This window comes from Daktulosphaira vitifoliae, unplaced genomic scaffold (assembly GCF_025091365.1).
Source record: "Daktulosphaira vitifoliae isolate Bord-2020 unplaced genomic scaffold, ASM2509136v1 Scaffold_1, whole genome shotgun sequence".
NCBI classification, from domain to species: Eukaryota; Metazoa; Arthropoda; class Insecta; order Hemiptera; family Phylloxeridae; genus Daktulosphaira; species Daktulosphaira vitifoliae.
In genome coordinates, this window is record NW_026099572.1 from 44,303,767 (window position 1) to 44,316,039 (window position 12,273).

The following is a 12,273-nucleotide window of genomic DNA, read 5'->3' on the forward strand; positions in this document are numbered from 1 at the left end:
TTGCGTATTAAATTATCATGTATATTAAAATAAAAATATACAGTAAACACCAACATAATTGTATTAATGAAAGATAATTTTCTAGATTACCGTATTAATTTCTATTAAAGCAAAATAAATAATTTTTTTGTTTAAATATATTTAATTTCAGTCAATACAGATAGATAGCGTCTTAAAAACAAAATTATAGGTTTTCCGGATGTCACAATGTTAAAAAGCTTTTAACGACCTACAAAGATATTCAAATTTATGCCTCATACGTCGTCGAAATCAATACTGCCCTAATTATGATCCAATTTTAGCGGCAAGACAAAATATTCATTTCATAGGCATGTTTTAGTATTTAACTTACCTACAAAAATGTAAGCTTTGAGAATCAAACAGAGATGTAATATATCAATTTACAAATGTGTAAAGTTAATAATCTTACCCAAATTAACAATATCATTATACATATTGATAATAACTTTTCTAAAAGGTATTGAAATAAAGGTACAATAATAATAAAATAAATAGACTCAAATATAGATATATAAATTTGTATGTACATATAATATTAGGTAAATGAATATATATAATAAAATATATAAATAAAGTCAAGTTTCTTTTTCTTTTTTACATTAAAAAATATAAATATATTACATTCATGTACAGATATATAGTAAATGATTATCTAATATTATCACTGAAAAAGCCATACAAATTCTATATATAAAAAAAAAAATTAAACAAATTTGCTCATATCATTTTTCACAGTCTTATAACAACAAGTAAATTGTTTACACTTCTTATGAAATAAAATAAAATATATGTATACATACATATATGTAATTTTTTTTAGTAAAGTACCAATTTACAGAAAGCCCATACATTAGCATAACAAGTAGTCTGGGCTTGAAATAATTTATAATGTAGATAAAAAAGATAATATTAGAATAGCTAATCATTTTTTTTTAATTGCGGCTTAGGTACTATACAGTTAAAAATAGGCAATTTAGGTACAATTATACTTTCTTAATTAAAACAGTAGATATGTACATAAATTCAACATAAATATCATGCTAATATGATGAAATATATTTTTAATTCAGTAACTGTGAAGAATACAAATGTCACCATATTCAACTTGGTTTCTCTTAAAAAAAAAAATTATATATACATGTAAGTGATGAAACTAATACACTTTGTATATTTATATATATTTTTAAATGTATTGTAAACATAAAAACATAAGTAATGGTTTTAAAAATTTTAAATGTATAATCATTAGTATATTATAAATAAAGAAACTTACTTCATTAAATTCTCATACATTATTCAGCATATACAATAAAATGTTGGTGGTCAACTTCGGGAATTTCAACATTTACATATTGCTGATTTAAATCATCTTGTTCTTGGTTTACTGACCTATTGGAGCTAGGTCTTGGTCGAGACATATGTCTGCTATAAAAAAATATTAATCACATTGAAGAAGTTTATTAACACCTCATTAGGTAAAATGAAGTAGAAATTAAAAAATGTGTAATTGTTAGATAACTACTTAACAGCTAATTAATTTGTTTTTTTGATAACATTGTTATCATATTTTATACATTACCATAATTCTTTTATATAATAGTTCACAATAATGCTCAAAATTTATTACATATTGAGCATTCTTTTATTTTATTTTTGTAGTTTTTATTAAAAACTAATTTACAAATATTACAAATTATTAAGAAATATTACTAGTAAAAATATTAACTATTTTAAATATTTAAAATAAAAATGTATTAAACAATTTAAATTACTTTTTAATTTAATAAAATTCAACTAACAGTTTATATTATTGGTACATTTATTATAAGATTATAAAAATATATCTAAAACCTAAACTTTTATATACAAAAAATACTTACTTAGCTTTGGCATGAGTTAAAATGTGTGATTTTAAATTAGTTGACTGGGCAAACTTTTTGTTACACGCATCAAATGGACAAACATAAGGTCGATCACCCGTATGTATCCTAACATGAGTTCTAAGATTGAAATCCAATGAAAATCTCTTACCACATCCTTCAAACGTACACTAATTGTCAAGAGAAATGTTAATACCAATTAAATATAAATTGTATGCAAAAATGAATATAAACCTGAAATGGTTTTTCTCCAGTATGTACTAATTGATGTCGTTTGAGTTTTGAACTTTCAACAAATGCTTTACCACATTCTGCACATACATGAACACGAGGCCCATGAGTATGAAGATGTTTTCGCATAGCAGAATTATCTCTGAACATTTTTGAGCAATTTTTGTTTGGACAAGCAATTGTACGGTCCATCATTTCTTGACCATAAGATTTTTTTACTTTCGTTTTATGACCAGGTCTAAAAAATTTTGTTTAATATTTTTAAGAATATTTATGGCAAAAAATAACATATTTTTATTTAAATATATAGAATTATTCCATTTAAATTTTAAAAACTTAGATAAAAATTACGAATATTTGAAACTGCTAATAAGAACTATATATATATTTTTTTCAACTATTATATTAGTTCATGGATCTGCCTGGCATAGTCGGAAGAAATGTATGTTTTGGCGAACGGTGTCTTGAATTTGATGTCCAGTGTGCCAATGAGATTTTTCTTAATATTTTCCTAATGGTGGAGTCTGGTCTCTGGTGTAAGATGACCATAATACCCGCACCGTTCATCATCAAGAACTATCTTCAACTACCTAACATGTAGAAGAGGGTCCCTACCCACTGTAGTATATTATGTTCGGGAAATAGAAGGATGTAAAACTGATCATTATTATTATCAAGTTAGATTTCAATAGATAAATACCTTGCAAAATCAGCAAGTTGTTTAGGGTCACTTAGATTAATTTGAGGAATTTCTTCTGTTATAGTCTGTTCAGTCATGTATTCTTCATAATCAGGATCAGGATCTGGTTCAGGATTACTAACTTCTTCTAAAATGTAATCTGTATTATATAAGATAATAAATATTATAAAAATGGATTATTATAATTATAAGAAAATAATATTCTGAAATTATACCATCATCAGTTCCAGATGCCCACATAGTTACAGAAAATTCTCCTTCTAAAGTTCTGATTTGCACTTGCTTTTGTTCCCATTTCCTAGGGCGACCAATAGATACTGGCTCTGGAGGTGATGGGATAGCTTGAACAAGAAAATGATCTTCAACATTTTCTTTTTTAAATCTACAATTAAAATAACTTTATAATGCAAACAATTAAAAAATTGAACCTCGAATATAAAAAATTTTAATGTCAATGTCCGTTACCAATGCTGATAAATAACAATATATCAATAGAAGATACTTAGTTAAATTCCCTATGTACATATATAATATCTTAATATTATTAGATTTAGGTTTATTAGCATTACCTGTTTCTAGAAGGTCCAGGACTTTCGGGTTCAGCATAAAGTTCTTGGGGAACGACACTCTCATACACATATGTAAGTTGATTATCTTCATGGTCTTGATGCTGACCACTGATAGAAGCTGCTTGCAACAACATAGTATTTTCATTCTTTACTATCCCTTGTATTGGAGCCATAATAAGGTGCCTACCATTCTGATCCACTACAGTAGTTTCCACCACCTCACACGGCATCTCCACAGGTATATGTTCCAACTTAACAGTTTCTAAGTCAGGTTTCATATAATCTGCCGGCGACGCCATTTTGTTTGTTATTGTTTATACTTAAAAAATATGTCGCACGCACGTCCGAGCGACTTACGCGCGAGAAAAATGGCGACCGTCTACACTATAATATGAAGGTGGACGACGGGTAGATGAACGACGCCATTAAACGCTTGAACAAAGGTTACTAGACTAGCGGGTAGTAGCGCGGTTATTAAGGTACAGTGTAGCCAACTGTTAACTTTGCAACATTGATTACTGTATAATAAGATTGATTACGTTCTCATTATCAACGTGTCAATATTGATATCATTTTTGATAACTACAGCTGATAGCTCAGTTAAATTTTTAGAAATTGAAACTTTCGCTTACAGAATATTGTTGTTTTTTATTATTACAGTCTCGTACGTGTTTTTTCTTCTTCTCATTTGAATACATGAGTCGTTATAAAATTGTTTGTTTCAAAAACAAATACAAAAGCATATGTTTCTTGTTTATGGATAAGTTTCTTTTTAAACTCAAGATTGAAAAATGATATTTAAGTGATAGATTATAACAATATTTTTTATTTAAACGTTATTATATTTTTTTCAACAATGGAAGGAGCAACATTTCTTATTTTATTATCGTTTGTAATGTTAATTGCTAGCTATTTTGCAGGCAATCTTCCTTTAGTGATGCCTATGTCAGAGGTAAGATGTGTTATTTTCATATGAAACCTAACAACATTATTATTTTTTATCTGTAGTCTAAATTAGAGCTGGTGTCAATATTTGGAGCAGGTCTTCTAGTTGGGACAGCTTTGGCTGTGATAATTCCTGAAGGAATACACTCACTATATTCTTCTGTGATGCCACATAAAGGTTAGCACTACAATTATTTATTTTTAAATATTATTTTAATTTTTAATGGTGTTACATTTTTTCTTTAACACACTTTTAAATAAATACAAGTATAAATAATATATTATGAATTATTTTATTTGTATATAGCTAAATATAATTAAAAATTACAGCTGCTGAAAATGTAACAGTAGAAGTGGATTTTAACAGTGTAAATTTTCATTCAATAATTGGAATAACATTAGTTTTTGGTTTCACTTTAATGTTGCTCATTGACCAACTTTCGTCTAAGTACACTAAAGGTAAATTAATAATTTTATGGAATGACTTGATATAAAATTTTAAAAATATCATTTAAATAAGATTTAGAGAGTGGACATCATCATCGAAGTTCTGGTAGTATGACAGCAACTCTAGGACTTGTAGTACATGCAGCTGCTGATGGTATTGCATTAGGTGCAGCTGCTGCTTCAACTCACACTGAAGTTGAAATGATAGTATTCATAGCCATCATGTTACATAAGGCACCTGCTGCCTTTGGCTTAGTTACTATTCTTTTACACCAAGGACTTGATAGAAAACAAATTAAAAAACACTTGATGGTATTTTCAATGGCAGCTCCAGTTGGTGCTATATTGACCTTCTTTTGCATTGGACAGGTATACATATTAAATTTTTGTATATTGATTTATGTTATAAATATTCATCAGTTGATCTGCATCCACTGTCACTACATAACCACTCTATGTATTAAAATGATTGTAACTCAGTTATTACTTATTTTAAAATTATTATAGACCCATTGTTATTTTTGTAAGAAAATTAGTCAAAAATTGGTTATTTATAAATATTGAAAAAATAAATAATAAAAAATATGATTTCAACAGTCTAAAAGTGCATACATTTAAAAAAAAAAATTACAACAAATTGTTGATTGTATCAAAAGATATAGCATTTATAGTTAGATTTCTTACACTTTGTATTTTTTTATAACTAAAGTTAACATCCTTATGATATTGACATGTTCTGAGATTTTGAAATAAGTAAAATTTAGAATTTAATAACTATCAATATTTAATTTTTATAATTAAGTTTTAACATTATTTGAGACTAAAAAATCATGATTATACTACAAATGCTTCTAAATTGTCAATCAGAAAAATAAAATAATTTATACCTTTATACTCTTACTTCAATATTTACTCTTTGTTTATTCAAATAAAAGTTTTATAATTTTTTTAGGAAGGAAAAGAAACTTTGTCATCAATGAATGCTACAGGAGCAGCTATGCTCTTCAGTGCTGGTACATTTCTATATGTAGCAACTGTGCATGTCCTTCCAGAGTTGATGGTTAAAGCATCTAGAGATGGTAGTGATACTTTCAATCCTTATCAATTAATGTGTTTAGTCTTAGGATGTTTAACCCCATTAATGTTATCAACTGATCATGGACATTAAAATTCTCAATTTAAAATATTTACACTCAAGATATTGTTTTTTATAAAACTTTTAAATTTTGTACAATGAAATTTTAATATTGATATGTAATAATTAATATATATATATACAGAATTTCTTGAAACTATTTTCCTATACTTTTAATATATAAATAAAATATAATATTTCAAGAATTTTTTTTTCATTATTACTAAAATACTTAAAACATTACTAATTAGTATTGCATATCAAAGAATGAACAAAAAATTTAAAATTACAAGGTTATTTTAAGGTGTAAAAAATTAATTAAATAACTTGACGGTTAATAAATGTTAAAAGATAGTATACAATTTCTAACATTATTGTAAATAAATGAACATTTTTTTTTTTTTATTAAAAACATTAGTTAAGTATATTAAGGTAAAATATTTATATTATGTTTTTTTAATTGATTATTTTTGTTATTTACAATTTAAGGCTGTGTTAAACATGTTTAATTTCCAAAACAGATATATTATTTTTAATGAATTAATTTTTTAATGTTTAAAGATTATTATAATAAAGTTATAAATTAAGATTACAATTATTCACTTAGTCTTCTGCTTCTAAATTTATGTTGTTTCCGAATTTTGCATACAAATGTGTTTTCAAATCACTCATAGTAGATGATATATCAGCAATTTTAGTTTCAATTTCTTTCATTTCTTTCTCAACTGACTTCTTTAATTCTTCTAAATTATTCTAAAAATTTTTAAAGTGTGATACAAAATTATTTTACATAAGTAACTAAGAAATATACTTGTGCAGTTTCAAGATTGTAGTACACAAATGTTTCACCAGATAGGTAAGGTAAATTTGGACAATCATCTTCATCTAATAGCATTAATTCTTCACATGCATCTTCCAAATTTTTTAATTGTGTCTAAATTAATATACCAAATGAGTTATTACTATTACTGTATGAGAAGAAATACCAAATAATCAAACAATATTTATATTTGACAACCCTTATCATACTATTATTCATAATTATGAGGAATAATTTTTGATTTAAAGTATTTTAAAGCCAACAAGTTTTACTTAATAAAGAAATTACTTACTCTTAAGCAAGGAAAGTAATTTTGAAATTTATTTAATATACTCTTAAGATAATAAAAAATCCAAGTACAAAACATTTTATGATAATCAAAACCCTATTAATAGGACAAATAAATTTAAATATAATAATAATAATAATTATATTATATTATTATAATTATTGTTATCTACTATTTTTTTCGTCCCATTAAAATGTTTTTTTTCCTAGCAAATACTTAATTTTTTAATTGCTGAATAATGGTTAAATATGTTTGGATCAATAAACTTTAAGTCAATGAAACCTTGACTAATTTTTTATCATCTATCAAACAAAATCTAGTTAAAAATTTTAAATATATTCTCTAATAAATAAAAATTATAATAAAGTTATAAAAGTTTTTAATTTAACATTTTGAGGTTAATTTTTAACATACTTGCTTTGATTTTAGTTCATCGCGATATTCTTCAACACGAGCATTTAGTCTTGCAAATTTATTAATTTTCTGTTGATCTTCAAATGTAATATGAACATCAGAGTCCTAAAAGTTGGATTTATAAACAATAACCTAATTCTATTTAAAAATAAAATAAAATATTTCAGACGTACTGGTTGAAAAGAACCTTTTGATACAGCAGTAGATGTCATTTTGAAAAATTTATTATTTTAATTGATTAGTTATGAATTAATTAAATACTTGATAATCCTATATTTTAAATAATGCTAAAAAAAGCACGGATGGAAAGAAAATTTTGAAATATTTATTGATATGGATGCGGACGAGGATTAGTGATAAAACATAATCTTATCATTTATTACAGGCTTGCAACATATATATAAATTTTAATACTTTTTAATTTCGACATTATTTTAATTTAAAAATTATATTTTGCATAGCTAAAACAATCAGAAATAATAAACATCTTTAAGTAACACATTACTTAATACTTTAATAAAAAATAACTACTAATGATGTAACATTCAAGATTTTATAAATATGAAAAGTAAAGGTTATTTTCTACATTCAACAAAACTCTGGTAAGTACAATATATAGTTTGGAAACTATTTAATTTTTGAAAATGTTCCTAAAATACTGACACTTTTAAATGTATATAAAATTAAAGCTTATTTAATATACTTTAATATAAAAAAAAATATGTTTTTTGTAAAGAAAATTCTTTTTTACATTTAAAATAATATAATTATTTTATTTATAGATTGTTTAAATATTTACCTACCATTTGGTCTGATTTTTGTGAACATTTGACTTATTCACTGTCCACTCATAGGGTTTCAAAATGGCAACTTTTCTACAAAAAGTTAAATTTTTCAACTTAACTTTTGAAAATAATCTGGAAATACTGATACTTTTATATATATCTTAAATTAAAGCTTATGTCATACTCTTTAGTATGGAAAAAAAAAATTGACTTCTGGATTTGTCTTCATGGTAAAAATACTACCGTATTCAAAAATGTCCTATTTTAGAGTTGAAATTCTTGATTTTGTATTTTATTTTATTTTATAATACCTTACAAAAGTTTTTGAGTAAAAAAAAAATTTTAAGTCATTTGATTTTTGTCTCATTTAGATTCAATAACTTCAATGAATATAAAGGACCCCATCACTGCAGTCTTTCTTCGTTTGAAGAAATTTCATATTCATATTAAAATTATTTTACTATAAGATTTTTTCTGTAGCTCTCATCTATTTTCTTAGCTCTCACTTGACCAAATTTTTTAAAACAATACACCAAATGATCAGAACTATTATTTAGTTAAAGATATTACCTCCCTATTTTCTTCTATTAACTCTGTATCGTCCGCGAAAAAATATTTATCTTATCAAAAATGTCAATAGTTTTATGACCTAGCAAGGATTATAAATTTAACAATGTCATAATTATCCTAGAATATTTAAAGGTTTTTCTTTATTTATTTGGGAAATATTTTAATTCAAATAGAAAAACTATATTTTACCGATAAATTCAAAAACGAGTTGCTTCAAAAATAATTTTGTACAATATTACGTTATTTTTCAGTTACGCGCGAAAATAAGTTGATTTTAGAGTTTTACTTGAATTTAAAAGTTCATCAATTTTACAACTGTTGTTGTTTTAGAAGAAGAATTTTGAAAAGAATAATTTCATTGACAACCATTAAAATTATATTAATTTAACAAAAAAATGTAGTAATGTTCAACGATTTATTAAAAAACAAAATTAAAATAACAATAAACAAGATTTTTCCACAAACCTGGTCATATATTATAAGATTAATAAAACTATTCTATTTTTGTATATTATTGTTAATTTATTTTTATTCACAACTGACCAAAACAATCTGAAAGTCCTTGACTTCTTCTCCAAGCTGCTATACGATTTGTATACCATATCTATAAAGATACAAACAAATTGTTTTATTTTCATTATATATTCAATAAATATATATATATTTATTTTATATTCAAATGGTTTAAATTATACTATAAAAAGATGTTTTGATTTATTAATTATTATTTTTGTTTAGCAAGTTTTAAACACATAACAATTTTTATCTGTCTTAAGTAACCATAAATATAATTATGTAAAATTGTATATTAATTTATCGATTTTATTGTAGTAATAATTTAAAACATAAATTTGACATATTACATAAAAAATTAACTAAACTTGATAAAAAAAAAAATCTTATTTTTATTTATCTTTAGTGTTGCTATGATGTGTTTTTTATTTTATTTTATTTTTTTTTTTCGGTTACCACTTTTTCTCAGCTCTCACTGGACCGATTTCTTTCAACGATACGTCAAAAGATCACAAATCGTATCTTGTCAAAGCCATAACCCTCAAAGATTGAAAAAATTTCCTACGTTCTCCGTAAATGGGGGAAATTTCCAAAAAAATTACAAATTTGAAAATCGCTAATTTTCGAAATGTTTTCAATTTTTTTTTACTTAAAACTGCCATAACTTTTTTAAAAATGAACAAATCAATATAACATTTTTTTTTATAGATGCATGATGTGTTTACCTTTCTTTGGTATATTTTTTAAATAAATTTGACCCTTTATCTGCCCACAGAGAGGGATTTGAAATGACAACTTATGCACAAAAAAATAACTTTTTCAACTTAACTTTTTAAAATGTTCAAGAAAGTCTGACACTTTTATATATATATCTTAAATTAAAGCTAATGTAATATACTTTATTATGAAAAAAAGAAATTTAACCTCTGGATTTGTCTTCGTGGTGAAAATGGCTACCGAATGCTATTTTTGTGTAAAATTTCTCGATTTTATATTTTAAATTTTTTACTTTAAAATGCTATAACTTATTGAAAAGTGTATGGATCAACACAATTTTTTTATGAGAAATAATATTTATATCCCTTTTTCATTCGACATACTTTATCTTAATCAGGATATTAATAAGGAAATAGCAGATCATGTAGCTTTTGGAATAATTTACCATTTTTTTTTAAATTAAACACAATCTAAAGATTTGCACCGAAGCGTTTTTTATGATAGTGATTTTAATCATTATACTTGACCCAACTATGCCACGTCACAACTGTGCCGCGACCCCCCTGTGCTGGGTTTTCTTTTTATTATTTATTACTGATAAATAAATGTATTTATTTATTTTTTCTTATTAGAGATATATAATAAAAAAATATGCATAATAATTAATAGACAACAATTATTTTTAAAAAATATTTCAATAATATGATAAATGTATTAAAAATTATAAGTGTTGTCAGTTAGGTCTGAGACATTTCTATAGACATACCTTGACGTCTACCTCTCTAACACCTAATTCTGCTGCTAATATTTCTAAATCAGTCGTGTGTAACGTTTTAGCTTTATTGAATTGCGATTCCAATATATCTAAAACTTGTTCTGGTAATACAACTTCTTGTCCTTCGTACTTCTCAAAACATTCCATTTTATATTTAATTTCTGCAATCAAACATTGAGTAGGTAAAAAATATTCTAAATATTAAAACGGAAACTGTATAATTTTTATTAATAACGATTAAAAAAAATATTAAAACTTTATCTTTTTAAAGTTACTTAAAATTTTTGTTTCTATTATTTTGTAATATTAAAAAAATGTTACGCTTAAATTCACAGTATAATTTGTTGACCGTTACGAACGAGGTAATTTTGTTAAGATTTTATATTACACTAAGATGCTTGCTATCCTATTTTTTAAAAACATTGATGATTAATTACGCACAGGGTATATGAATTGACCTTGCCTAGGAGCTTTTTCTACATTGAAAATAACATTCTATAAATAGAGAAACATAATAAAAATAAAGTATTTTATTTGACCAATGTTGGATATTTGAGGATTTGGTCAATTCAGAAGCAACGAGATTCTATCGGGGTTGTAGAGTACGAGGGTTTAGAACAGTAAAGACAAGTAGATATAAAAAGATATGTATTAAGTTCCTCTCATAGAGGTATTAAAACGCTGAGGTATTCATGTAGTGGCCGGGGTCTTGGCCTCCTCTCAGACACCCAGTCGAAGTATATGACCAAGCACTAACTAGTTATTAATAATTAAATGAAATGATGTTTAGTATTGACGCAAAAATAATTGTACTTAATATCGCTTTAAAATGTACCGACGACAACACGGTGTCGCGGCTAATTTGATCAAAATAAATCAGAAGAATTCTGAATTCCTTATTGAATTCAGATCTTCAAAAAGAAGAGAGAACTATATGAGCCGTTCGCTCACTGATGTGCAAGCAGAACTAAGCCANGACTCGACGGTTATTCAAACTCGAGTACAATTTTAACGAGTATACATTACAGTGTCCAAAGACCAATGAGTAGGTCGACGGTTATTAACTCCTATTAAAGATCCTATTCCCATGCTGTTAATTAAGAAATGGCCGTTACTTTTGTATTTGATATAATATAAGTACATTTACTCATCATTCATCAACGACAAATTATCAGTTTTATACTGTTCAGTATTATGGAACCAACAAGAATTACGGCTCATGGATGTCAGTATAGAATAACAGCGAAGTAACTAACAGTAGGGAGAACTACATAATAAGAAAACGACCAGAGTAATGTTGGCGTTAAAGTTCAAGCAGCAATATAAATAAAAAAACAATTATAAAATGTGAGGGAAAAGTAAATCCATTGTTTTGAACAAGCCCAGTGTCACGCAGTACAAAATTATTTATCTGACAGCTACATTACATGACACATAATAAACTATCAAGTTACAGTATTTT

General features: G+C 25.3%; 4 protein-coding genes across 8 annotated transcripts in view; 1 reads left to right on the forward strand and 3 right to left on the reverse strand.

Annotated features, from left to right (window-relative positions):
* Positions 1-677: 677 nt before the first annotated feature.
* On the reverse strand, positions 678-3,812 carry LOC126901080 (transcriptional repressor protein YY1-like). Of its 2 annotated transcripts, none has more exons than XM_050677308.1 (7): positions 3,402-3,812; positions 3,048-3,214; positions 2,833-2,959; positions 2,136-2,370; positions 1,902-2,071; positions 1,295-1,446; positions 678-1,135 (listed from the first exon to the last, which is right to left on the reverse strand). In XM_050677308.1, the coding sequence occupies exons 1-6, from the start codon at positions 3,698-3,700 to the stop codon at positions 1,314-1,316; spliced, it is 1,131 nt and encodes a 376-aa protein (XP_050533265.1). In that variant the 5' UTR covers positions 3,701-3,812; the 3' UTR covers positions 678-1,135; positions 1,295-1,313. The 2 variants fall into 2 exon arrangements, with proteins under 2 accessions (XP_050533265.1, XP_050533256.1); XM_050677299.1 differs by having other exon boundaries at positions 2,833-2,971; positions 3,402-3,810.
* Positions 3,813-4,023: 211 nt separating this feature from the next.
* LOC126901102 (zinc transporter ZIP9-A) lies at positions 4,024-6,523 on the forward strand. Of its 2 annotated transcripts, none has more exons than XM_050677341.1 (5): positions 4,024-4,353; positions 4,410-4,524; positions 4,677-4,805; positions 4,873-5,162; positions 5,746-6,523. In XM_050677341.1, the coding sequence occupies exons 1-5, from the start codon at positions 4,258-4,260 to the stop codon at positions 5,959-5,961; spliced, it is 846 nt and encodes a 281-aa protein (XP_050533298.1). In that variant the 5' UTR covers positions 4,024-4,257; the 3' UTR covers positions 5,962-6,523. The 2 variants fall into 2 exon arrangements, with proteins under 2 accessions (XP_050533298.1, XP_050533290.1); XM_050677333.1 differs by having other exon boundaries at positions 4,027-4,353; positions 4,867-5,162.
* Positions 6,455-7,788, reverse strand: LOC126901161 (prefoldin subunit 4). The gene is made up of 4 exons (XM_050677459.1): positions 7,625-7,788; positions 7,452-7,556; positions 6,740-6,862; positions 6,455-6,681 (listed from the first exon to the last, which is right to left on the reverse strand). The coding sequence occupies exons 1-4, from the start codon at positions 7,661-7,663 to the stop codon at positions 6,532-6,534; spliced, it is 417 nt and encodes a 138-aa protein (XP_050533416.1). The 5' UTR covers positions 7,664-7,788; the 3' UTR covers positions 6,455-6,531.
* A 1,416-nt stretch (positions 7,789-9,204) lies between these two features.
* Positions 9,205-12,273, reverse strand: part of LOC126901181 (homeobox protein ceh-9-like) — a 7,109-nt gene continuing 4,040 nt past the window's right edge. The window contains exons 1-3 of one of the 3 annotated variants that reach the window (XM_050677509.1): positions 11,253-11,318; positions 10,803-10,972; positions 9,205-9,410 (exon numbers count right to left, since the gene is read on the reverse strand). In XM_050677509.1, the coding sequence (XP_050533466.1) occupies positions 9,339-9,410; positions 10,803-10,958 (228 nt within the window). In that variant the 5' untranslated portion in view covers positions 10,959-10,972; positions 11,253-11,318 and the 3' untranslated portion in view covers positions 9,205-9,338. Of the gene's footprint in view, positions 9,411-10,802; positions 10,973-11,086; positions 11,196-11,252; positions 11,319-12,273 lie in introns of those variants that run through there. The other 2 variants (XM_050677517.1, XM_050677498.1) reach the window with 2 other exon arrangements.